This window comes from Elephantulus edwardii, unplaced genomic scaffold, assembly GCF_000299155.1.
Source record: "Elephantulus edwardii isolate Elephantulus edwardi_28Jun2011 unplaced genomic scaffold, EleEdw1.0 scaffold00003, whole genome shotgun sequence".
Lineage (NCBI taxonomy): Eukaryota > Metazoa > Chordata > Mammalia > Macroscelidea > Macroscelididae > Elephantulus > Elephantulus edwardii.
Window position 1 is genome coordinate 16,832,855 of NW_006399753.1, and position 24,990 is coordinate 16,857,844.

Below are 24,990 nucleotides of genomic sequence, written 5' to 3' on the forward strand. Positions count from 1 at the left end.
AACTCACTGCCAAGGAGTAAGAACTAACTCATAGTAAATACCTGCCATTGCGTTTCCAAGGCTGTAAATTATCCATCATTGTTCCTCAGAGCTGCTGATGGATTTGAACCGCCAGAGCAGTGTGTCTCCTTACTGACTATGCTATCAGAGCCCTTTAGAAGTGAACATAATTTCATTCCAGTCACGTTGACTATGATACTTATTATGAAACAAATACATGAACTTTTACGATTTCTTATTAAATGTTCCTATTAATTTCTTTCAGATGGTTCAGAGTTTAGTAACTATTTATCCCTTCAGAAAAACTTGTTGTTACAGACACCTCCCAGAGTATGAATATCTAATATCCTAACTTTGCCTTTAAGTGAAATTTTTAAGTAGCATAGAAACAAAGCTACCTGACTAAAAGATGGCAGCACCCTGCTGAAGATGGCCGTGCCATGCTCACAGAGGGCAGTGTCCTGCTCAGAGAGGGCAGTGACCTGCTCAGAGAGGGCAGTGACCTGCTCACAGACAGCTGCTCGCCACAGCACTTTGAATGTGTGTGGTTCTCCACAGTCCTACCAATAGCCAATCTCAGGTATCATGGCTCTGAAAGTGCTCTCTGTACCTTGCAGGTATCCCCTTCCAGGGCTTTGACCCATCATTTTTCCAGTTCCAGTTACTGTGACAGATCATCCAATCTGTAAAAATCTGAGTCTGTCCCCATTTGATTTTGTTTTGACCATGACAAAGTCTGTTCTGCTGGTTCACAGCCCTGTTTAAAAGAGAAGTAAAACTTGTACGTGGGATCTTCAGAACCTGGACACTGCTATGTACTTAACACAAATTTTGAGATAAAGCCAAAAACAACTGTGAGGGAAGATATAAATACACTTTTCTTTGAAAAGGGTAATTATAAAAATTATTGACTCATTATAAACTCAGTTAAAATAGAATTAACTAAGATTTATAAAGAAACATTCCCCTATATTTTAGGAGATATTGTAGGATTATTCAGAAAATGCCTAGTAAAAATAAGCAATTATTTTAAAAAAACCACACACAAAACCAACAAACTAATTCAAGTTTGAAATTCTGTTGAAAAGCCTTAGTAAACTAATTCATCTTAAGCTCAAAGCTCCTGATTTCTATTACTCTCCTTTTTACCCAACATAATAAAAAAAATAGAATCAAATGGAAAGCTACACAACTAATTTGCTTTCAGTTGGCTTCCCTCTCCTTTTTAAAGCTTATTTCTAGTTCTATTATGAGGTGAGGGAGCTCTGATAGCCTAGTGAGAAGCGCTTCTGCCACCAACCTAAAGGTTCACAATTCTGAGTTACCAGATGCTCTGCAGGAGAAAGATGGGCAGTCTCTTCCCATGTGCAATCTCTGAAAATTCACTAATGGTTCAACTATGAATCAATTCCAATGCAACGGCACACAACAACAACATTATTATTAGGTTAAAGTGGGACAGACCTCTGGTGGCCTAGTGGCAAGAATCTGCACTGAATCTTGAAGGCACATGGTTCAAGTCCCGCAGCAGCTCCGTGGGAGAAGATGGCAGTCTCCTTCCATGCAGTTAACTGTCTCTGAAAACCTACTGGAGGGTGAGCTATGAGTCGGGTCTGACCCAGTGTGGTACACAGCAACAACTTGTGTTCGCCAAGTAGTACCATTTGACTTAATATGATCTTTTTCTGTGCATTTTTCCTTCAGGAAGGGGTAAATTATATAGTTAAGTGAATTGTTATTTATAAAATTTTCTTAATGTGGGATTCCATCTTTTGCAGATGACTTTCAGGCTATAGTAGAGAGAGCTGTACAGATGGGTGTTAAAAAGGTAACATCTGTTTTCTTACCAGTCTTGTGTTTTCAGAAATTTTAGCTAAAACTACAGAATAAAAGAGAAAAAGCCAGTGCCACAGTTGGCCTTTTGGAGGAATTTGCTATCTGTATGTAATACTAACAAACTAATGGTAATAAAATACTAACAAATTCATGGTAATAAAATATCAAAATAGTATATGCTAGAGCTTTGTTCACAAACTAAGTAGTTCTTCTAGGTGATTATCTTTGAGTGACTTTTTTTTAAGTCTGTCTGAGTGACCCAAGTTTCTTAAAAATCATTTATTTTTACCTTTAAAAGCATATGTTAGCATTTGTTAGAATTATGCAGTCATTCTGAAGCTTTGTCTGACATACTTTGGGCATGTTGCAAGGAGGTACTGGTCCTTGAAGAGGGACATCATGTTTGGGAGAGTGGAGGGATGGAGCAGGAGAGGAAGACCCTCGGTGAGGTGGATTGATTCTTTGAGTGGAGTGGCGGGAATGAATGTGTTTGAGACACATGAGGTTGACACAGGATAGAATGTTGTTAGGGCTCTTGTACACAGGGTCGCTATGAGTTGCAAACGATTCGGTGGCACATAACAACAACAACATGGGTACTACTGACTAGGATGGGTGTAACCATTTAAAATGACCAAGGTGGGGGAGCTCCGGTGGCCTAGTGGCAAGAAGCTGCACTGCAATCCCAGAGGCACATGGTTCAAATCCACCAGATGCTCTGCCGAGGAAGGAGTGACAATCTCCTCCTGTACCAGTCAGATCTGATTTGATGGTACACATACGTAAAAATAATAAAATAAAAATTTTAAAAAAAATGACCAAGGGGACACTGTAACTTTTGCAGTAGTAATTTTATTATTATGAAAATTCTTACTCCTTGTACAGAATTCTGAGCATATCAGTATTAGGCCATTCTAAAAATCCCTGTGTAGAGATTTCATTTGTTAGACACCATCAGCTCCCACCCATAGTGACCCTGTGAACACATATCTGAACCCTGTCCTGTCCTGTCCCATCCTCACCATGCTCCACTCATGGTTCTGGTCACTTTGCCAGTCCAACTCCTTGTCCTCCTCTCTTTCACTGACCCTCTACCTTTCCCAGCATGATGGCCTCTTGACAACATGCCCAAAGGTTGTGAGACCAAGTTTCACCATCCTTTCCTCTAAAGTGCATGATGGTTGCACTTCCCTCCAAGACAGACTTCCTCTTTGGGATTCCATGAGATATTTAATACTCTTTGCCAACACCACAATCCAAAGGCATCAGCTCTTCTTCATTCTTCCTTATTCATTTTCCAACTCAAAACCCCTATGAATAGATATTTCATTAGCACTTCCCCCCCCCGCCCCCCAGGGTGTTGTGGTGGTTTTTTTTTTTTAATTTATTATTAATTTCAATGAAAATTTACAGAGACTTTGGATTTCTATTCATTCATTGTTGTACTTTTCTTCCTTCCCAACTCTCCCCCCTAGTACACTCCCCTCTTGGAAAAGTAAAAGAAAAATTCTTTCATTGTTTTACAAACCCTCCCCCCAGGTCCACTCCGCTATGCAGCCTCTGCTCTGGACTCCTGTCATGACAATAATACCTAATCACGTATCCCTTTTAAACAGCTTTCTCCCTCATCTGTTTCAATGCAGTATACATTATTGAACCCATCTTTCTCAGTCTTTCCCCAACCCCAAGCTCAGTCCTGTTTTACAACAGTGGCACTATGCAGTATTTGTCCTTTTGTGACTGAGATACTTCACTCAGCATAATGTCCTCCACGGTCACTTACTTTGAATACTAATTGCATGAGTTCCTTGTTTTTCAATGCAGGGTAGTATTCCATTGTGTGATTATACCACAGCTTCTCTATCCATTAGTTTGTTGATGGGCACTTAGGTTGTTTCCACATAGCTCTTAAATGGCATCTTTATCTTAACAGGTGACTTTTCACCAGTGGGTGGGCTCTAACAGCCGTCTATACAGACAAGTCCCCAATGTAACATAATTGTTTATCAATATCTTTATCAATCCAACTGTTTTGGGCGATAAATTACAAGATGGAACATCCGCTCATGGAAATTGAAAATGATAACATCAGCAAATGACATGCAAAAGCATATTACTAAGAATAAGATGTACCGTGAAACTGTGTTTCATTATAACTTTAATACATCATAAAGTGGAGTCTAGAAGCAAACTTTGCCAAAAGCCACAAATTCTCCTACAAAGAGTTCATCGGGATACATTTACCTGATGATTCCCCAGCTTGGTCTCTGAACACCTTTATAATCTTTAAAGTCACAGAAGAGGCCAAATAACTTTTGTCTCTGTGATATATTATCTACTGGAAAATAAAACTGAGAAACCAACAATGTTTACTTAGTGACTCACTTAGCTAGAATATTGTCTGTTAACCAATTTTTATAAAAAGTTTTCCAGAAACTTGAGTGAGGTATGTGGAATTAGGTTGGGGTTTTCCCCAATTAATGCCTGATTAACAGAGGACTGAATTTTCACTTCTATTTCTATAGTTATTCTATTGCGATTAATGTCATGTACCCTCTGGGAAATTTGATAGAATAAAAAAGGCAAGTAGCCTCTCAGTATTACAGTATTATTATGAAGATAGTTTTGACCTGGCACGCCATCTGGACATTCCTGAGCAACACTTCGAGCACCATTGAATTACTCAGCATGTTGAAACGTGGGTTTAGATTAATGGAATTCTAAATTCTAAGCTTTTACTTCTTGTTACTGAGCCTTTCGTAACAGGAATTTGTGCTCTAAGAGAAAGACAGGCATGTACATTTTTAGTTTGGTTTGGTTTGTTTTCAATATCCAAAGCACTTTATTTCAGACCTAGGAGGACAGAGAGAATTCTTCTCAAAAACGGCCTCCCATTTCAATATTTTTAATAGGAAATGACACCTCTAAGTATTAGGATAAGGAATAAAGGTGGGGAGGGAGTGGTCTTTGAGCTGAATTTGACTGAACAGCATTCACAGAAAGTGGCATTCTGGGGAAAAGCAGCAGCAGGCAGCCATATCTGGGGAACTGTTGTTAATGCCTTTTTAACCTCACACTTACTTTCTTTGTTTCTTCCAATTTCAGTTTATGATTACAGGTGGGAGTCTACAAGACAGTAAAGATGCACTGCATTTGGCACAAACAAATGGTATCTTCATATTAATTTTACAAAAAAAACATATGAATTAACTTATTTTGAAGAAGTCTTTCTGAGAAAAGCTTCAGGTATAATACAATGGTTCATGACTGTGAAAATAACAGCAAAATGGATTGATTTCAATGGGACGTGGTTAAGATGTAAAACTTTCAAAATACCAGTTATTATATCAAAACTTTCTCATAGCCAAACGTCTCACAGGGTTTGGTTCCTTGATTTGGAGACTTAGGTTGCATGGGACATCCCAGTTCATTGGCCTGCTAATGTTTAGTGCTTCTTGTCTACTTCCTAGTTTATCGTGTAGTGCCTAGGGTCTTTAGAAACTTGAAAGAAGTTGTCCAGGCACAGCAGTTGGTCTCTATTCATCTAGAGCAACAGAGGAAAAAGGAGAGTCAGGGATAGGAGGAGGAAATGGAATATGTGGCTGATTGCTTCCATGAGCAGCTGTCCCCTGTGCCATTAGGGGAGAAGGAGATGGTGCCACTATAAAGGAATCCTGATCAAAAGGAGGGTAAATGCAGAACTGAATTTTAAATACTCATGGAGACTTTCTGGAGTCATGGAGGGTAGGTGAACCCCTGGAACTATTGCTCTGAGACAGTCTTTTAACTTTAATACATAAATATCCCTTGAAATCATCTTAAAATCAAACCATTTAGCTTAACAAATATAAGAAAGATTTCCTGGGTGGAAGGGTGGGCAGGAAGAAAAGTGCAACAATGAATGAATGGAATTCCAAAGTCTCTGTAAATTTTCCTTGAAATTAATAATAAAAAAAAATTTAAAAAGTTTTCCTTAAACATAATGCTGTCTTAAGAATTATCATATGAGATCAATTGACAGCAGTAACTAAAAATCGGATGGGAATCTTAGGGGCACTGAGGGAGGAACAACTTAGAAAAGGAGCCGGAGAACGGTTCCATGGCGAGACTAAGGGAACCACCGTCACTAAGCAGTGTGTGTGGAAACTGAAGAATTGGTAGTTGTTTTGCCGTATGTATTCTCAACAATAGCAGAATAAATGCATTTTTAAAAATTGAACTTTCTCATCATGAGCTTCCAAAAAATATGTTTCTATAATACTTAAAGTTTAAGATTTTAGTTAATGATAATTAAGTTTACCAAGCACATAATTTTTAACCGCAGGTATTTTATATAGAATTCGTATGTTTTAATGTACTTAAAAAGTACTTCCTTTTTACTTGCTGTAACTTAAAGTTGTGAAAGATAATCTACAGAAAATGTATTATGTGTACATGGCCCCAGACATACACATGAGAATAGGATTTAATTCCTCATGCTCATTTTGTGATTATACATTTTGCATAATTTAAAATCTCAAACTTTTTAAAAAATTTTAATTATATACGACCTCTCCTAAGTCCGACTTCACATTTCTTTTTTTAATTTTTTCATGCTTCAAGCATGAGGCATATGAAGCTTTCCTCCTCATCTCTCAAAATGCTGATGTTGATATGTTGTTCCTTTTTGTCTGAAAACTCACTCAAAGCTCTTTTGAGTGGAAGTCTCACTGAAGTGCATACTTCTTTTCAAAATCCACTGGCACTTTTGTTATAGTCCTAAAAAGAACCATCTTCTCTGAAGTTGTTGACGTGCGTGGGAATGTTCTCTTCCATACTTCGTTGAGCCCCCACAGGCACACTTGTTTCAGAGCTCCCGTCCTCATCTGAAGCTCTGATTGCTGCTCCCGTGAGCACTGACTGAATCCTTGCTGCCCGATATCTACTGCCTTGGTTTTGCGTGTAAGCGTCTGTCTGAGAGACTGAGGCTAGGTCCTCCCCTCTCCTGTGGCTTAGATGCCAGCACAAGGGATTGAGAGGAGACCCAGAAACTTTTCTCATTCTGACTTCATATTTATGTTCCACACCATTAAAGGTGCCCATGCCTGGCTTCCAAATGACTGAGATTTTTCTTAGAAAAACATACCTCCAGTTCACCAGTGTAAACCTGTCCTTGTTGTAAACTTGTCCTTCTGTTGTTAATCTTTGTAGTGGGTCTGCGTACTAACTGCTTACTCAGAGGGACTCAGTGCCCATGAGTCGGAAGGGACTCTTAGCTGACCCCCTAGCAAGTTGTGCACAGGAGGAGATTGCCCATCTTTCTCTCGTGGACTTGGAGGTGGTTTCAAACTGCCGCAGACACACTGCCTTTGGTTTAGCAGCACCACTCCCTGCAGACTATGCCACCAGAGCTCCCTTATTAACGCGAGCTTCTATTAAACGTGTGTTAAGGCAGTTACATCAACAGTAACAGCAAAGGATTAAATTATACATTTCAGGTAACTGTTTCATTTGCCATTCTACAAACTTAGTAAATACCAAATTTGAGGGGAAAGCAGGGTTAATTTTATCAGTCCATTAAAACAGTTTTCAGGTTCACTTCCTAATTTGCTAAGATAGCTCAGAAATTCTTAAGTGATTAAGGTAGTTCAGTTCAGGTACTAATTTAAATCAAGTTAGAATCATTTTGTTCCTGATGGTAGAAGTTAACTAGTTGGAATAAATTTATATGTTCCCATTTTTAGAATGTTAACTATAAATAAGAACAATTCTGTGGAAAGTAACCTTAAGGTATTACTTTGTGTTAGATATGTTCTTCAGTACCGTTGGATGTCATCCAACAAGATGTGGTGAATTTGAAAAGAACAACCCTGACCTATATTTGAAGGAGTTACTAAATCTCGCTGAGAACAACAAGGGGAAAGTTGTAGCAATAGGGGAATGTGGACTTGGTAAGTGCGGGCCTTACCTCGGGAGGGTTCAGAAGTGATGGAACTACACACATCTTGAGTAAATACTGATTCTTCTGTTTTTTTATCTTAAAGATTTCGACCGACTGCAGTTTTGTCCCAAAGAGACTCAGCTCAAGTAAGGAATTATGATGACTGTTGAAATGACTGTGAATTTTAGGAAAGTGATTTGTAGTAACTTTTACCACTTGAGAATACCCTCTGATTAAGCGTCAAATTAGCTTGCTTTTCCCCCCATTGATTATCAAAAGTCAGGTGAGACAGATTTCGTGCATACCTGCATGTTGTTGTTGTTCAGTGCTGCGGAGTCGACTCCAGGTCATAGTGACTTGTGTGCAGCTGATTGGAACATTGCTCGATACCTGCCATCGTCCCATTCTCTGCCATGATTGGGCCCACTGTTGCAGTCACTGTCCCAGCCATCAAGTTGAAGCTTCTTTTGTTGACTCTCTCATTTTCCAACAATGATGTTTTTCTAAGATCTGGCCCCTCCTGATATTATGCCCAAAGTGTGTGAGACCGAGTTTCACTCTCCTTGCCTCTCAAGAGCACCCTGGATGCACTGCTTTGTTCTCTTGGTAGTCCATGTTCTATTCAAGACTCTTGACCAAGGCCACAAATCAAAGGCATCGGTAATTATTCTGCAGTCTTCTTCATTAACTGTCCAACTTTCAGATCCATATTGAAGCAGCAGCGGAAAATACCATTGCTTGAGTGAGGCACTCCTTGGTCCTTCAAGTGACATCTTTGCTCTTTAGCACTTTAAAGAGGTCCTTTGCAGCAGATTTGCCCAGTGTGAATCAGTCTTAGGATTTCTTCACTGCTGCTACTATGTGTGTTGACTGTGGACCCAAGTAAAATGAAATACTTGCATGTAATTCATAATTATGTATCTTTCATAAATTTGTGTTATATGTGCTGCTGAATTGATTTCAATTTATGGCCACCTCATGTGACAGTGTGACTGCCTTATAGGGTTTGGCTGTGGTCTTTGAGGAGCAAATCACCAGTTTTTTGTTTTTTTTCTTTCTGTGCTAGGAGGGTTCAAACTGCCCACATTTGGTTACCAGCCAACCACTTAACCACTGTGCCTCTAGCATCCTTACGTTCATTAATGATAGCAGCATATACTTCCCTGCTTAATTACTCATAGAATTTTTATTATAATCGCAGAAATAAGAAATGCATTTTGCATGATAGACTCTTTTTATAGTTGTTTAGCAAATGCATTCATCTGTGAACCATTCCAGTGGAATGGATTAAATATATTTGTGAAAAAAAAAAGAAAAAAAAATAAATATATTTGTGAGCAATGGTGTTATGGATGGAATTGTTGTTGTTGTTGTTGTTGTTGTTGTTAAGTGTCATTGAGTTAACTGCAACTCATAGCAGCCCTGTGAACAATGATCTGAACCCTGCAGTGTCCTGTCCACCTCTGACATACTCAAGGCCACCGTTACACTCACTGTGTCAGTCCATCTCACTGAGGGTCTTCTCTGTCACCTACCTTCCACCTTTCCAAGCAAGACATCCTTTTCCAAGAACCCGCCCCTCCTAATAACATGCCTAGAATAGCTGAGGTGAGATGTCAGTATCCTTGCCTCCAGGAACACCCTGGCTGCACCTTTGATAAGACATACTTGTTTGTCCTTTGGCACTCTGTGGATATTCAGCACTCTTCTCCAACACCACAACTCCATGGCATCAATTCTGTCATCCTTACTCGTTGTCCATTTTGCCTACAAGTAATTGAAAAGATTATGGTTTGATGCACCTTAGTTTTTCCACTGACATCATTGCCTTTTAGAGCACTTTGAAAATGATCCCTGAGAGCAGACTCCCCGGTGCAATATGTCTTTTGATTTCCTGATGACTGATGCCTAAGGATGTTGATTGTGGATCCAGGGATGAAATCATTGACAGTTTAACTCTTCTCTCCATCTGTCATATTGCCTGTTGGCCTGGTGGTGAGGAATTTTTTCTTCTTGATGTTAAGATGTAACTCATATTGAAGGCTATAGCCTTTGATCCTCTACAGCAAATGTTTTAAGTTCTCTTCACTTTCTGCAAGCAAAGCTGTGTCATCTGCATAACATAGGCTGTTGATGAGTCTTCTTCCAGTCGTGATGCCACCTTCTTCTTCATCTAGCCCAGCTTCATGGACGATTTGTTCACTATACGGATTGAATTGTGGTAGTTGTGCATTTGGCCAGGTCATGTGACTGGATACACTAGCCTGTGTCGTACGACCAGTGTCTGCTGCAGGGTGTCCCTTCTGCTGAGTTTTGGAAGAAAAGTAGTTGAAAATAACTGCTCTTGAGAGCTTCCTGGGTCGCTCTAAATATAAACGTACCAGCTCTATGCTTCCAAGGGTCCATGGAAAAGTAAGTTGGTAAAATGCTACCTTCTTACCTGGCAATTATAGTGGAAAGGCTAACAGACATTTCAGAAAATAATTTAGATAAGACTTGCTAAGATGCTTTTCTCTTTGCTGAAAATGAAGTACCACTTTCTAGAAGCTTCGTTGAAAAAGCCCTGAAGCCTGAAGTTTTCAGATGCTTGAATGTACTATTCAAATACTATCCTGATAATTTGAAAGTAATAAAATTATATTAAAGTTGTTGGACATAATTCTTTCTCTCATGCTAAAATAAAATTTTAATGAGGAAATTTTTTTGCATATGCAGGTATTTTGAAAAACAGTTTGAACTGTCAGAACAAACAAAATTGCCAATGTTTCTTCATTGTCGAAACTCACATGCTGAATTTCTGGGTGAGAAAAAAACTACATTCTCACTTTTCTTTTAAAAATTTAACTGGTCAGGCTTTTTTCAAAATGATCTTTCTGTTTGTCATTTACCCACAGACATAATGAAAAGAAATAGAGACCGATGCGTAGGGGGAGTGGTGAGTATAACATAGTAGTTTTGGTACATGGTGCACAAAAGCATCCTGGTTTCAAATTAACCTTAAAGTGATTCCCACGTCAGCAGTGAAGTTACGAAATTGTTTTAAAGACCTGTAAATCTTACTCTTGTATCTGTTGGCCAGTACGATAGGAGCATAACTCACACTTTGATTTACAAGCCTGCTGCCATCACGCGCATTCTGACTCATAGTGACTTTCTATCTTTCTGAGGCTGTAAATCATAGTGAGAGGAGACTGCACATTGTTCTTCCAAGGAACAGCTGGTGGATTCGAACTGCTGAGCTTTTGGTCAGCAGCCCAGCACATTATGCCACCAGATGTGTTAAGTGTCAGACAATCTTGTTTCTTCTTTTTTCCATGAGTCATTCTTCAGTGGTTTCTAACACAAATGTTAAGCAAACTTTGCACTTTTTCTAGTATTTTCAAGTAGCCCTGTTTGAGGTGTGCCGTCTGAACTTTCTGCGAGCTGTGTTCACGTGCTGTTCCGCTTGATCTGTAAACTCGTTCTCTTTTCCATCTCTGCGTTCTGCTGTCAGCGCTGCTCCCAGATGGTCACTGCAGTCGGTCCCCAGGAATACCTGCCCGCCACATCCTTCATGCACCCATAGCTGAAATTTCTCATCTTTATTGAGTCATGGACTCTTTTCAAAATCTGCCTGGTGGAAAAGTATCACTGTACACACTTTTTAAAAACTACCATTTGATTAGAGACTTAGTGTTCTGTGGTGAAAAGGCTGTTATTCTAGTGTGTGCTTCACACACGCACCCCCTAAAGAAGTAATCGCACTGCAGCTTCCTGATAGCCTCTGACAGTGGAGTCCCTCAGGTTGCATCACTGCATCTGCCATAGTGTCATACAGTACGTATGTCTTCTGCATTTCTGTGGCGCTAACATTACAGGACACTCTAGTGACCTGGCAAGAAGCTGCACTGCAATCCCAAAGGCACATGGTTCGAGACCATCAGGCACTCTGCGGGAGAATGATGAGCAGTCTCCTCCCTTACGATTAACTGCCTCTGAAAGCTTGCCAGGGGGTCAGTTGTGTGTCGGTTCAGACTCTTTGGTACACAACAACAACATTACTGTGCACATTTTTCTCTGGTTTCCTGACCTGTGATGTAGCCTTTAGCAATTGTACTTTGGAATGGGGAGAAGATTTAATACCCTTGAGATTCCTGATGGCTTTTAACTTAGCTCATTTGCTGTATTTCTAAATAAGAATTTACTTAAATGATTCAGTAACAGTAAAAATTACAAAAGCCAGAACTTAGATAAGACAGAAACTATCAGAGAAGGAAAATGCAAATATTTTCCACTAAGATGAGTGAAAAGGAGCTCTGATGGCTTAATGGTAAGGAATTGTGTTCCCAATTCAAAGGTGATTGGTTTGAATCCATCCACTGCTCTGTCAGAGTAAGCTGGGTAATCTTCTCATGATTGACAGCTTCTGAAAACCTACTGGAGGGTCAAGTGTGGGCCAGTCCTAACTCGACAGCACAAAGGAACAAAATGAGTGATGAAAAAGTGGTACGATTGCAGCCTGTCAGGAGTTTCACGGCCTGGCAAAGCAAGGCCCGCATGGAGACGACAGCTCCGTGTCTCAGCCCCTCCTCCTGGACGAACCTGCACTGAGGCCACAGCAGAGATTCTCAGCAGCTCGCTCCCCCCCACCCATGTCAGTGGAGATGATGACAGGTTATAATTGTGCTATCTGATCTGAAAACACATTGTAAGGGCCACAATATTTGAAACATTGAGGCCCAAAAATCCTTTGTGCATCTGCATGTTTGCTTAGAAAGTCTAATCAGTGTTCCCCAGAACTGTTCCAGTAAAACCATTACACTGTGTCCTTAGGTGCATTCATTCGACGGGACCAAGGAAGCGGCCATCACCCTGCTTGACCTGGATCTGTACATAGGGGTCAACGGTTGGTACGTGCTTAGGTTGTCTGTTGGTTTTTACTTTTATATTAAGCAGATGCCTTAAATTGTTTTACAGTGAATTGCCGGCTAAAGACTTAAGTCTCTCATTAAATTTGTGCCTGTTTTTCATTGATCTTTGCTTAGAAATTTCAGTAATCACATTGAGGCCACCCGCTGCTCTGCAGGAGAAGGATGGACCATCTCCTTCCATGCTATTAACTGCCTTGGGTCAGCTAGGGGTCGATTCCAACTCTACGGTACGCAACAAGAAGAAACTAAATAGAACATGATAAAGAGGTCAAGCCTGATAGGTATAGACCACCCAGTGTTTCAGAGATGAAACACAATTGTGTTGACTTCAGCATCACTGTAGCGGTCTGCTTCATTCCCTCCGAGCCTTTATTAGAATACAGGTGTTCGTGGCATCGCACGTGCTAATGCACAAGGGATGATGGGGACCAGGGCGAAGGTTAGACGAGGGCCTGATCGTCTTCGGAGCTCCACAGACCAAGAGCCTGAGAGGTTCAGAGCAGCTCACAAACAGCATCAAGTCGCTCAGGAGCACAGAGCTTTCTGCTGAAGCGTGTGTCTCCCGGCTTCTCATTCTGTAACATTTCTGCTGTAAAGCCAAGCTCAGCTTCACATACTCTGTCCCGCCAGCCTGCAGAGCTCAGCCCAGGGCCCTGAGTCCAGACGCCGATAGCTCCCATCAGTCTCTTCACATATTGTCCATGGGTCTCATTCTGTAAATTGCAAAATAATAGAAGCCTGTTTCCCTGCTTCAGTGCATCATTCCCTAAGATTACCTTCTGATTACATCATTTTAACTAAAATCTTCTTGGTAAAATATAACCATAGAATTGTCTGTTGTAGAGTTAAGACGATTTAACTCTCTTGTTATTGTTGTGTACCACCAAGTCAGAACCGACACATAGCTGACCCTCTAGCAGGCTGTCAGAGGCAGTGAATCTTGAGAGAACCTTGTGTCTTTGAGTTGGAAGTGCAAGTCTTTACTACCAGGGCTCCAGGATCCTAGCTGCTTTGTAGTCTGAATTAATAATTGTGTAGATTGATATGTAAGGGAATGCATGCATATTAATTGAAAAGTCAGATAGTTCCAAAAGACACAGCCCCCTGTCCTCTATCCCTAACTCAGCTTTCCTGAAGCAACCATTTTGCTATATCTCTCCATAATTTATAACAATCTAAACTGTGGCTGACTCTGAGAAGAATGGGAATCTGAGAACATTTGATCATGCTTCTATGAAACCTGTACTTACTTGGACCGGGAGGCAGTCGTCAGAACAGAGAAAGGAAACACTGCATGGTTCAAAATTGGGAAGATGTACTCCTGGATGTGTCCTATCTCCATACATTTTTAATCTATTTGCAGAACAGATTATCCGGGAGGCTGGGCTCTGTGAGGAGGAATGTGGCATCAGGATTGGAGGTAGACTCATCAACAGTCTGCATTGTACAGATGACACAGCCCTGCTTGCTGAAACAAGAGGACCTGAAGTACTTGTTGTAGAAAGTCAAGGATTGCAGCTTTAAATATGGATTGAAGCTCAATATCAAGAAAACAAAGATTCTCACCACTGGGCCGATTGGCAGCATCAATGATAGATGGTGAAGAGATTGAAATTGTTAACAGCTTTAGTTTGCTTGGCCTTGACATCCACTGCCAAACAAGCTTTGCAGTCAAGGGGCAGGTTCATTCTTTCCTCCAGGAAATCACTGCAGGGTGCATTCAGAAAATTCTTATAGAGTGCAAAGAATTGAATGAGGCCAGTGAAAACTAAAGTCAAGGGGATCTTCCATGAAGAATATATGGACAAAATGGCTTAATCCACTAATTTCAAGAATTCTAAAATCTACCTAATGAAAGTCTCAGGAAGAAGTAGTGGGGCAGGAAATCCCTCTGTAAGTATTATTCCCTCCAGTTGGGAGAGGGCCAGTCAAAATGGGAAGGATGAAAGTGCCCTGCGGATGGAAAACAGGGAGTACCCAAAGACAAGTACCCATCAGGAAGCTTGGGAACAAAAATGCAAGTGGGAGAACCTCACCTTCCAGGTAGAGGGCAGGGAGGGCTGCCTGCAAAGAGGAGGAGAATCAAGGTGGCATCTCCTTGTAAAGAAACCACGGTTCTAACAGCACCTGTGACTTTCATCTTTTGTTAAGACACTCTTTCTCAGTATGTACTACTTCTTCCCTCACGCCAGTGAATCCCTGTGTCTTTGACCCATGAACGATGGTAAGATGTTCATCAGACAGCCAGCACCTCCAAGTTAAGCAAATTTCAGATGATACAAAGCACTATTAAAGAATCCACCGAACATTAGGAAAAATTACATCCCACTGAAGGTAAGATCTAGTTGGAATGGATCTCAGTTTGAATTCTGTAATACAGCTGTGCACGTAACTTTCTAAAGAGAAAAGGTGGTTTAATAGCAGTGTGCCAAAGCTTAGTAACTTAAGTTTCTGTGAAAAAGTAAATGCCACCTGTTTACGTCTGCACATTAGTGTGTATGCCTGATTTTTATTTCTTTTTTAGTTCACTGAAAACTGAGGCTAACTTAGAAGTTTTGAAGTCAATACCTAGTGAAAAATTAATGATTGAGACTGGTAAGTTTTAGTTTTTAAAATTTTAATTTGCATTAAATGAGCACAACCAAAAAGACTATGTGGGGAAGAAAATCTGAACTGTTATTAAACAAACAATATTTTCAACTTAAACAATCCTAATTTTCAGCAGACCTTTGAAGACTATCAAAAATGAAAAACTAGTAATGCAAGTGGTTTTTTTAACTTTACAAGTTTAACTAAGTTAAACAGTTAAAAGTGGCTGTCAGGAAACATGTTAACTAAGAATTTAGGTTATAGTTAAATTATTTAAACAATGAGTCTTGCCCAAGCATTTCCTCAGGATTTGAAAAATTATTCAAATAGAATTTTTATACAGTATTTTTAAAATGACTTATAAAAGTATTTTCTAGATAGCGACATTTATAATTATAAATGAACTCTGCACAGCACTTTTAAATAAAGTGGACAGTAACTTAGAATGTAAGGATGAGGCATTGAGTTCAGTGGTAGAAACCTCACCTTCAGTGCAGGAGACCCAGGTGTAGGTCTAAGACAGGGTACTTTGTACAACTACAACTTGGTGGACTGCATGGTGCTATGATGCTGAACCGGCTTTAGGGCGATTTTCTGACTTCAGAAGAACTAAGAAGAAAGGCCTGACAATCTATTTTAGAAATTAGCCAATGAAAACATTATGGGGGCCAGGCAGATTTCAAGCCATTGTGCACAGGACTACCATGGGTTGGGGGCCACTGGCAATAGCTAATAACAAGAAAAAATCCCATCGTTTGCCTCCTAAAATAAAACACAGAAGCTACAAATATTATCTCAATCCTAGAATCCAAGGCTTCCTTGTCCTGCTATCATGAACTCTAATAGACCAAACTGTTCTGGAAAAATATCCTTCATTAAGTCAAGAACTCCCTGGCTGGTGACAGAGATGCAGGTAGGACATGAAATCTCTGTGGCGTGAATCCCTAGACCTCACTTTACACTCTATTCATGTGTGTTCCTTTTAATATTAAACAACTATAGTAAAAACAACCACAGTCACTTGTTGTCTAGTGTCAAGTGGAAACCAACCCTTAGCTGACCCTCCAGCCAGTTTTCAGAGGCAGTTAATCACACAGGAGACTTCCCATCCTCCCAGAGAGCACTTGGTGGATTTGAACCCCGTGCCTTTAAGGTTGCAGTGCAGCTTCTAGTCACTAGGCCACCAGTGCTCCCTATAGTCACATAAAGAAAAAACTTATACTTTTAGCAAAAATATTTTTAAAAGTTTAGCAGTGAAAGTCCTACAGACCACACCACCGGAGGTCCATTTTAGAGTAGGGTTTTTCGGGCTTTTTTAGGGGGTGGGGGTTTTGTTGTAGAGCAAAGTTGCTTTATGTAAAATGCACCCTTTGGTGAAACAGGTTTGTCTTTTTTTAAAATAAATATGCCACAATCCAATATTGTTAGCAGGGCAGGGGTTTGTGGGGCAGTAAGTTCTATAATACAACCTATTGGTTCAGCTTTCCTCAAATTGCTCTGAGAGCTACGTTTTGCCTCTTTTGAGGCTGACTAGAATAGTAGGTTATGTTTTAAAGAATATGTTTTAATGACTTTGGAATTTTAAAGAATTATTTTGAAAACAGAACTTTAAGAGGCTCTTTTTTCTTTGCTTAACCCTAGATGCCCCATGGTGTGGAGTCAAAGGCACGCATGCAGGATCAAAATACATAAAAACGTCCTTCCCAACCAAGAAGAAGTGGGAAAGTGGGCACTGCCTGAAAGACAGAAATGAGCCTTGCCATATAATGTACGTATTCTGCTTTCAGAGCTTTTCTGCAAAGATGCTAACGGAGCTCTGGGGGCCTAGTGGTAAGAATCTGTGCTGTAATCCTGAAGGCACATGGTTCGAATCCACCGACTGCTCTGTCAGGCAATCTCCTCCCGTGAGATTAACTGCCTCTGAAAACCCGCTGCAGGGTCAGCTCTAGGTCGGTTAACAACAACTAAGAAATACTAAATCAGCCACCAGACGCCACTTATAAAATGGAAAGGAGGAGGGGGAAGGGCATAATTAGCTGGTGAAAGTTTGTGGATCAAATGAAGTTCCTTCAGGTTTGAACCCTCCACACATTGCACTGCAGTGACTGGAAGGAGCCTGCACTGAATTACTCTAGATCCTCTTTCTGGATCCTCTCAACAGAATCATTTTTCTTGCGGCTGGGTGATGGGTGAGACACATGTGAGTCTGGCTGTTGTTTGGTCGGAGACAGAAAATTTTAAAGCTGTTCACATGGCTTAAGTCCTGTGACTTCCCTGCTTTTTCTAAAAATGCAATATTAACAGTAACCTCCTTGTGAAAGTATCTGTACTTTAGCATTTTTAAATGGACAGCCTGAATGATTAAGAAATAGCACCTTGATTTAAGCTTCTGAGCAAAGGTATGAGGGTTCCATTTCCAAGCACCAGAAAAGGGTATTTCCTTACAGAATTTCATGGATAAAGGGGGTCAAATCAGAATCAGTTTTTAATTATAACAGACCAGAAGAGTTGTGGGAGGAAATCAAGAGTATCATCCAGGAAGAGTGTAAAAAGGTCATTACAGAGACAGAGGAGGAAGACCAAAATGGATATCAGAAGAGACTCTGGATATTGCACTAGAGTTCTGAGAAGAGAGCAGAGAGAATAATTCATGATATTAAAGAGCTGAACAGAAGATTTCAAAAGGCAGTGTGGGAAGACAAAGTAAAATATTACAATGAAATGTACAAGGAGCTGGAGTCAGAAAATCAAAAGGGCCAAACTTGCTCAACATTTCTTAAGCTCAGGAACTGAAGAACAAATTCAAACCATGAGTTGCTATACTTAAGGATGCTTTGGGCAGAATATTAAATGACCCAGGATGTATTAAAAGAAGATGGAAAGAGTATACAGAGTCATTGTACCAAAAGGAATTGGCAGACAGATGAATTTCATGAGACAACATATGAGCAAGAGCCTATGGTGATGAAGGAAGAACTTCAAGGTGCTTTGAAGGAAATAGCAAAAAATAAGGCCCCAAGAATTGATGGTTTACCAAGTGACGTATTTCATCTGATGCTGCCTTAGATGTGCTCACCAAGTTGTGTCAAGAAATCTGGAGAACAACCACTTGGCCAACTGACTGGAAAAGATCTATATTTGTTCCCATTCCAAAGAATGGTGACCCAGCAGAGTGTAGAAATTATTGAACAATATCATTGATATCACATGCAAACAAGGTTCTGCTGAAGATTATCCAAAAACAACTGGAATAGCACATAAACAGAGAACTGCCAGAAGTCCAGGCTGGGTTTAGAAGGGGTCATGGTACTAGGGATATTGTAGCTAATGTTAGATGTATCTTGGCTGAAAGCAGGGAGTACCAGAGGAATGGCTATCTAGGAATGGCTGTGTTTCATTGATTATGCAAAGGTGTTTGACTATGTAGACCACAACAAACTGTGGCTGAATCTGAGAAGGATGGGAATCCCAGAACACTTGATTGTGCTAGTGCGAAAACTGTAATTGGACCAGGAGGAAGTCATCAGAACAGAGCAAGGAAACACTGCATGGTTCAAAATTGGGAAGGGCGTACGCCAGGGATGTGTCCTATCCCCATACCTTTTCAATCTATATGCAGAACAGATTATCCAGGAGGCTGGGCTGTATGAGGAGAAGAGTGGCATCAGGATTGGAGGAAGATTTATCAACAATCTGCATTATGCAAATGACACAACCCTGCTTGCTGAAACTGAGAACCTGAAGCCTTCAATATGGATTGAGGCTCAGTATCAAGAAAGCAAAGATTTTCACCACTGGGCCAATTGGCAGCATCAGGATGGATGGTGAAGAGATTGAGATTGTTCACAGCTTTAGTTTGCTTGGCTCTACAGTCAACACTCTTGGCACCAGCAGCCAGGAAATTAAAAGACGTATTGAGGTGGGAAAGTCTGCCGTTAGGGACCTCTCCAAAGTACTGAAGAGCAATGGTGTCACTCTGGAGACTAAGGTGTGTCTGATACAGGCCATGGTCTTTACAATCACTTGCTATGAATCAGAAAGCTGGACAATGACTAGGGAGGATAGAAGAATTGATGCCTTTGAACTGTGATGTTGTAGAAGAGTATTTAATGTAGCATGGACTGCTAAGAAAGCAGACTGGTTCAGCCTAGAGAGGGTTAAACCAGGCTGCTCCTTGGAGGCAAGGATTCTGAAGCTTCGTCTGACATACTTTGGACATGGTGCAAGGAGGGACCAGTCCTTGGAGAGGGACATCATGTTTGGGAGGGTGGGGGGATGGCACAGGAAAGGAAGACCCTCTATGAGGTGGATTGATTTCATCACTGGGGAAATGGGGACAGGTGTCACTGTCAGAGACAGTGAAATTGGCACAGGATAGAGTAGGGTTTATAGAGGGCCACTATGAGTTGCAGGAGACTCGATGGAATATAAGAACATCATCATCACATATGAAAAGGGGACTGTTGAATATTTAAGGAAAATTATTAGGAGGATTTGATCATTTTAATGGGAATGCCATCAAAGTTGTATGAACAAACAGATAATTAAATTAATATTGAATCATTCAGTATGGTTGACTACTTCAGACAATTGGGCATATTACAGCCATAAAAAACATGTGTTTATTGATTTTGATTGGCATTCCTTCCATTTACACAGTAAAGTGTGTCAGTCTGAGCTGTAGTTTGTTGTTTGGTGCCGTTGACTGTGGCTCATAGTAGCCCTATGAACAGATCTGAACCTGACCTCTCCTGCGCCATTCTCGTCATCTGACACTTAAGCCCACTGCTGCGGTCACTGTGTCCGTCCATCTTGTTGAGGGGTTTCCTCTCTGGTGGCCATGGAGACTGTGTCCTATAGGATTGCTCCAAGGCTGAGTTGGAGTTGATGCCACTGAAGTTGTTATGAGCCATCTTTCTTTAGTTTTTTTCCCTTTATGACAAAGAGTATTGTTATGTGCCAAGTCACCTGTGTCTCCTACAGACCCACTGTACAACCCTAAACCCTGCTCTACCCTGTGCCAATCTTGTCTCTGACACATCTACCCCCATTACCCCAGTCACGGAATCAATCCATCTCATCGAGGGGCTTCCTCTCCTGTGCTGTCCCTCCACCTTCCTAAGCATGATGTCCCTCTTAGGTAAGCTATATTTAAAGTCAGCAAAACAAAAGTGAAGGATACGATATGAAAAGTTCCTTTATACACTGGGGCTGGCAAAGACTTTAAAACTGAATGCTTTATACGCTCATAGGGGTAGAAATATTCAATTCTGGTTAGCAAACAATCACTTGCAATTTTTATGAAATTTAAGTACCATGCAAATTGAGTCAGAAGACAATATTTCTGAATAATTCTTTGGAAAGAAGTGGCCTTTTTGCTAGCACTCAGCTGAGGGAATAGTTGGCAGCAGGGTGACCAAGGGTGTTTTCTAAACAGCCTGTCTGAGGTGAGGTCATGCTGAATTGAGCTGTAGCTTTTCAAGACCAAATTTTCAGATGTTTCTACACGTAGACAGTTACCCCAAAGACACCGATGGCATGGCAGCAGCTTGCTGCACCAAGCAGGTCGGCAGTTTGAGTCCCCAGGCAGGCACTCCGCCAGAGTCAAGATCCACAGCCTGATGGGGTAGCAGACTCAATCACTTCACAGTAGTGGGGGCTTTGTATTAAGAACTGTAATAGCTGTGGATCAACTGTCAGTATAAATAGGTGGAACTTGGAGAAATGAGTATTTATGATTGCAAACATTTAAACCACATTTCCCAAGTGCACATGCCTCTGGTACAGTGCTAATTACAAATCAGCAATTCTTACATTTGTATCATCCTCCATCCCACCATGAGTCTTACCTTGTAATTATTTGTGCAGAAGCCTTTATTCCTTTTTAGATTTTAAATTCCTGGGAACATGTTGGAGGTTGCATACATGTCACTAAGGTTACACACAGTCCATCGTCATTCTTGTACTATGACCTACATCCTACCAGGACTGTGGGTATGACATTTTATCAAATCAGACAAGGATCCCTGCCCTCCTGGAGTGAACAAGCACATGGATAAGAGCCCAGGCTGCAGTACTCCTGTGGAGGGTGTGTTCCACTGGGACCACAGAGCTCTACTGAGGTGGCATTTTGATGGTTCTCTAAGCCCAGATAGGAGGCAGGCCAGCCAGAGTCGATCACCTTGAGCAGAGAGCCTTGCTGTTCCAGGGGAACAATGAGTTTAGTGTGACAAAAAGTAGGATGCAGGGATGAGGGGAGGAAGGCAAGTCTGGGAAGGCTGAGTGAGGCCAGATTGCAAGGGCTTTTCAATGCCGAGTTTAGTAGTTTAGATTTTATCAGGACCCAAAGGACTGTCAGCAGCAAGTGCTTTGTTCTTAAACCAGCTGGCCTGGCGGTGGGGGAAGGGTGGGGAAGGAGAGCGGGGTGGCCTGAATCATTGCTCCTTCTCAGGGCTAGGACTCGTTTGCAATAGAGTAGGAACTGACTCCCAGCCGATCCTCCGTCGGTTTTCCAGAAGGCTGTAAATCACACAGGAGGAGACTGCCCATGTTTCTGCCTTGGAGCAGCTAGGAGATTCCAGCAGCCAGTGGCACCGTTAGCAGCACAACTCCGTACAAAGATGCCGCCAGAACTCCCCTGCGTGTTGGTATTTTATGTAGATGAGTACTAAACACGGAGTAACACCTGTAATTGGATTCCTGTTGGCATGCCATTTAAAACCTGTGCCTAGCTAAAAATGCCATGTAAATGCTGAACTTCACTGGCCTTTCCAGGCGAGCTGCAGCTTTGCAGGCTCCTGAATCTACATACGTAAATGCTGAGTGCAAAATGTTCTAAGGTTGCAGTCAACGTTATCAGCACAGTTAACACAATGTTTGAATGTTCTGCTTGGCGCCAGGAGACTTTCATAGCAAAGCTGTGAGTGCTTCAAAATCCTTGACCATCGGGAGTTCTCAGTAGTTGAGAGGCAATTCTGGCATCTTAAGAGAATTAGATTGTTGTTACATGTCAGGTTGGAACCAACTCATAGCACACCCTCCAGCAGCTTTTCAGAGGCAGTAAATCACATACGTAGGAGACTGTCTGCCTTCCTCCCTCAGAACAGCTGATGAATTAGAAATGTGTGCTTTGGGGTTGGCAGCACAACTCCTATCCACTAGGCCAGCAGAGCTCCCCTCTTGTGACGTAAGGGGTTACATATCAGACTCAAAATGCTGACCTGGTGAGCAGCCTATCAGCTGCTCTGCAGAAGGCAGCTGGGCAGTCTCCTCCCATAGATTTACAGCCTCAGAAGGTCACTGTGACTTGGAATAGACTCTGGACTTGATGGCAGTGAGCTAGGTTAAATATCAGATTTTTGCATATTCTTACTGTTCATAAAAATGTAATATAACCAGCCCATTTGGTGTTGGTTAAATGAGTATGTGCCACTATTTCCAAACAAGCTGTTCTGCTGGCACAGTGTTAAGCGTTCAGCTACCGGAAAGGGCGGTTCTAACTCTTGAGCGGCTCCAGCGAAGTGGGACAATGCCTCGGAACCCTGCAGGGCAGTTCTCTGCATCCGGCTGGGTCACCAAGTCAGAACCAGCTGATGGCAGCCATGGATTTTGCGATGCTTTAAGTGATCTGCTTGTGCAAACAAAGAGAAACTGGCTAATGTGTCCATGAAAATTACCTTTCCTGAATAATGTTCCTTTATTCTTTAAAAGCTCTTTGTCCGATGGTTGTGGTCCCCCCCTTTCACATATGATAGGTGTTAATAAAAATTTACTCTCATTTATTCCCTGTCTAGATGCCAAAAAAGTTTTGGTGGCTGGAAAAGGAACAAGGAACAACTCCAGTTAATCATAAATCTCTTCTAATTCCTTTAGATGTTGTCCTTAAAATGTATCTTTGAGGGAATAAAAAGTTTGACAAAGTCATGTATACAAAATATCCTACTTTTGTATAAAACTGCTAAGAAGCAGTACCCTGCAAGTTACACTAAGCCTAGAAACTAGAAGACAGTTCGTTGCTTACAGGGACAAAGAATGTGGGATCAAGACTAAGTTTTCAAAGTAAATCCTCTCCTGTCACTGGGCTAACTAGTGCACAGCATAGCGTCCTGTCCCTGAAGGGAGCTCTGGGCTGTCCACACACAAAACCACAATGAAACGGCACTTACCCTTCCTCAGCGTGCTTACCTTTGGGATTTTTTCCGCTTGTTGTGTACCATCAAATCAGATCTGGCTGGCACAGGAGGAGATTGCCCCTCCTTCTCCAGCGGAGCATCTGGTGGATTTAAACCGCCACCACCTTCGGGATTGCAGCGCAGCTTCTTGCCACTAGGCCCACCAGCGTTCTCCTTCATTACTACTGACTTACCAATATGTTTCAACTGAGTTACATTCATAATTGTGCTGCACTTAAGACAGGTGATTTGAACCTGATACTCGGCTCTTGTTATATCCATGACAGCATTAGAAATTTGCCTTTAATTATTTCAAATAATCTATCAATAATAAGTTAAACTTTAGTCATATTGCTAAAACGTCTAATTACTGAGCTTTGCTTATTAGTTAAAGGCACTAGTAAGGAGACTTTTGAGTACCTTTGTAGACTTTAAAAGAGAATATAAATATACACTTGGGGAATTGATTGTTCTTTTTTTGTTTTAGCCAAATACTGGAGATAATGTCAGCAGTAAGAGATGAAGACCCTCTGGAATTAGCCAATACTCTCTATAACAACACCATTAAAGTATTTTTCCCTGATATGTAATTGCATTATCATCCATTTTCAATCATGTATGCAAAACTTACGGAAAGCATCAATAAAGGGTTTTAACTGGACACTTTGTAAGAAGTATTATGTATCAGCCACCATATGTCAAACTCATTTATATCCCTACAATCAGATCAGGATTTTTATGTCATTATTTAAAGCTCTAGACTGACACAGTGACTGCTGCAATGGGCTCCTGTGTGTCACAAAGTGTGAGGATGGTACGAGGATTCAGCTCTTTTGTTGTCGCTATGAGCTGTACTCGACTTGACAGCACCTAACAACAACATTTAAAGCTCTAGTTTAATCAATGAAAACCCTCAATTCTGTAAGCTATTAAAAAGGCTGGAAGGACAGTTTTATGTCAACACTCCAAAAACAGAATAACTAGCAAATATACTGCTTTCTGCTGTTAGGGACCTCTCCAAAGTACTGAAGAGCAATGGTGTCTCTCTGGAGACTAAGGTGCGTCTGATACAAGCCTTGGTCTTCGCAATCACTTGTTATGCATCAGAGAACTAAACAACGACATGGGATGATAGAAGAATTGATGCCTTTGAGCTGTGGTGCTGGAGAAGAGTATTGAGAATACCATGGACTACTAGGAAAACAAACAGATTCACCCTGGAAAGGGTTGAACCGGGTGGCTCCTTGGAGGCAAGGATTCTGAGGCTCTGTCTAACATACTTTGGACATGTTGTGAGGAGAGACTGGTCCTTGGAGAAAAACATCATGCTTGGGAGGGTGGAGGGACAGCGCAGGAGAGGAAGGCCCTCTATGAGGTGGATTGATTCAGTGACTGGGATAATAGGGATGGGAGTGTCAGAGACAGTGCGATTGGCACAGGACAGAGCAGAGTTTAGGGCTGTTGTACATAGGGTCGCTATGAGTAGCAAGAAACTCGATGGCACATAACAACAACATAATGTTTTCACATCAAGATTAAACATTCTGTATCATGCCAAAGTTTA

General features: G+C 41.2%; 1 protein-coding gene across 2 annotated transcripts in view; it reads left to right on the plus strand.

Moving 5' to 3' along the window:
* TATDN1 (TatD DNase domain containing 1) overlaps positions 1 to 24,055 on the plus strand; it is a 38,980-nt gene extending 14,925 nt beyond the window's left edge. Inside the window, exons 2-11 of one of the 2 annotated variants that reach the window (XM_006879305.1) lie at positions 1,779 to 1,828; positions 4,942 to 5,005; positions 7,623 to 7,766; positions 7,860 to 7,902; positions 10,472 to 10,557; positions 10,651 to 10,691; positions 12,569 to 12,645; positions 15,191 to 15,261; positions 16,897 to 17,023; positions 23,914 to 24,055. In XM_006879305.1, coding sequence (XP_006879367.1) covers positions 1,779 to 1,828; positions 4,942 to 5,005; positions 7,623 to 7,766; positions 7,860 to 7,902; positions 10,472 to 10,557; positions 10,651 to 10,691; positions 12,569 to 12,645; positions 15,191 to 15,261; positions 16,897 to 17,023; positions 23,914 to 24,016 — 806 coding nt within the window. In that variant the 3' untranslated portion in view covers positions 24,017 to 24,055. The remainder of the gene's footprint in view (positions 1 to 1,778; positions 1,829 to 4,941; positions 5,006 to 7,622; positions 7,767 to 7,859; positions 7,903 to 10,471; positions 10,558 to 10,650; positions 10,692 to 12,568; positions 12,646 to 15,190; positions 15,262 to 16,896; positions 17,024 to 23,913) is intronic. The other variant, XM_006879304.1, reaches the window with a different exon arrangement.
* Positions 24,056 to 24,990: the final 935 nt, after the last annotated feature.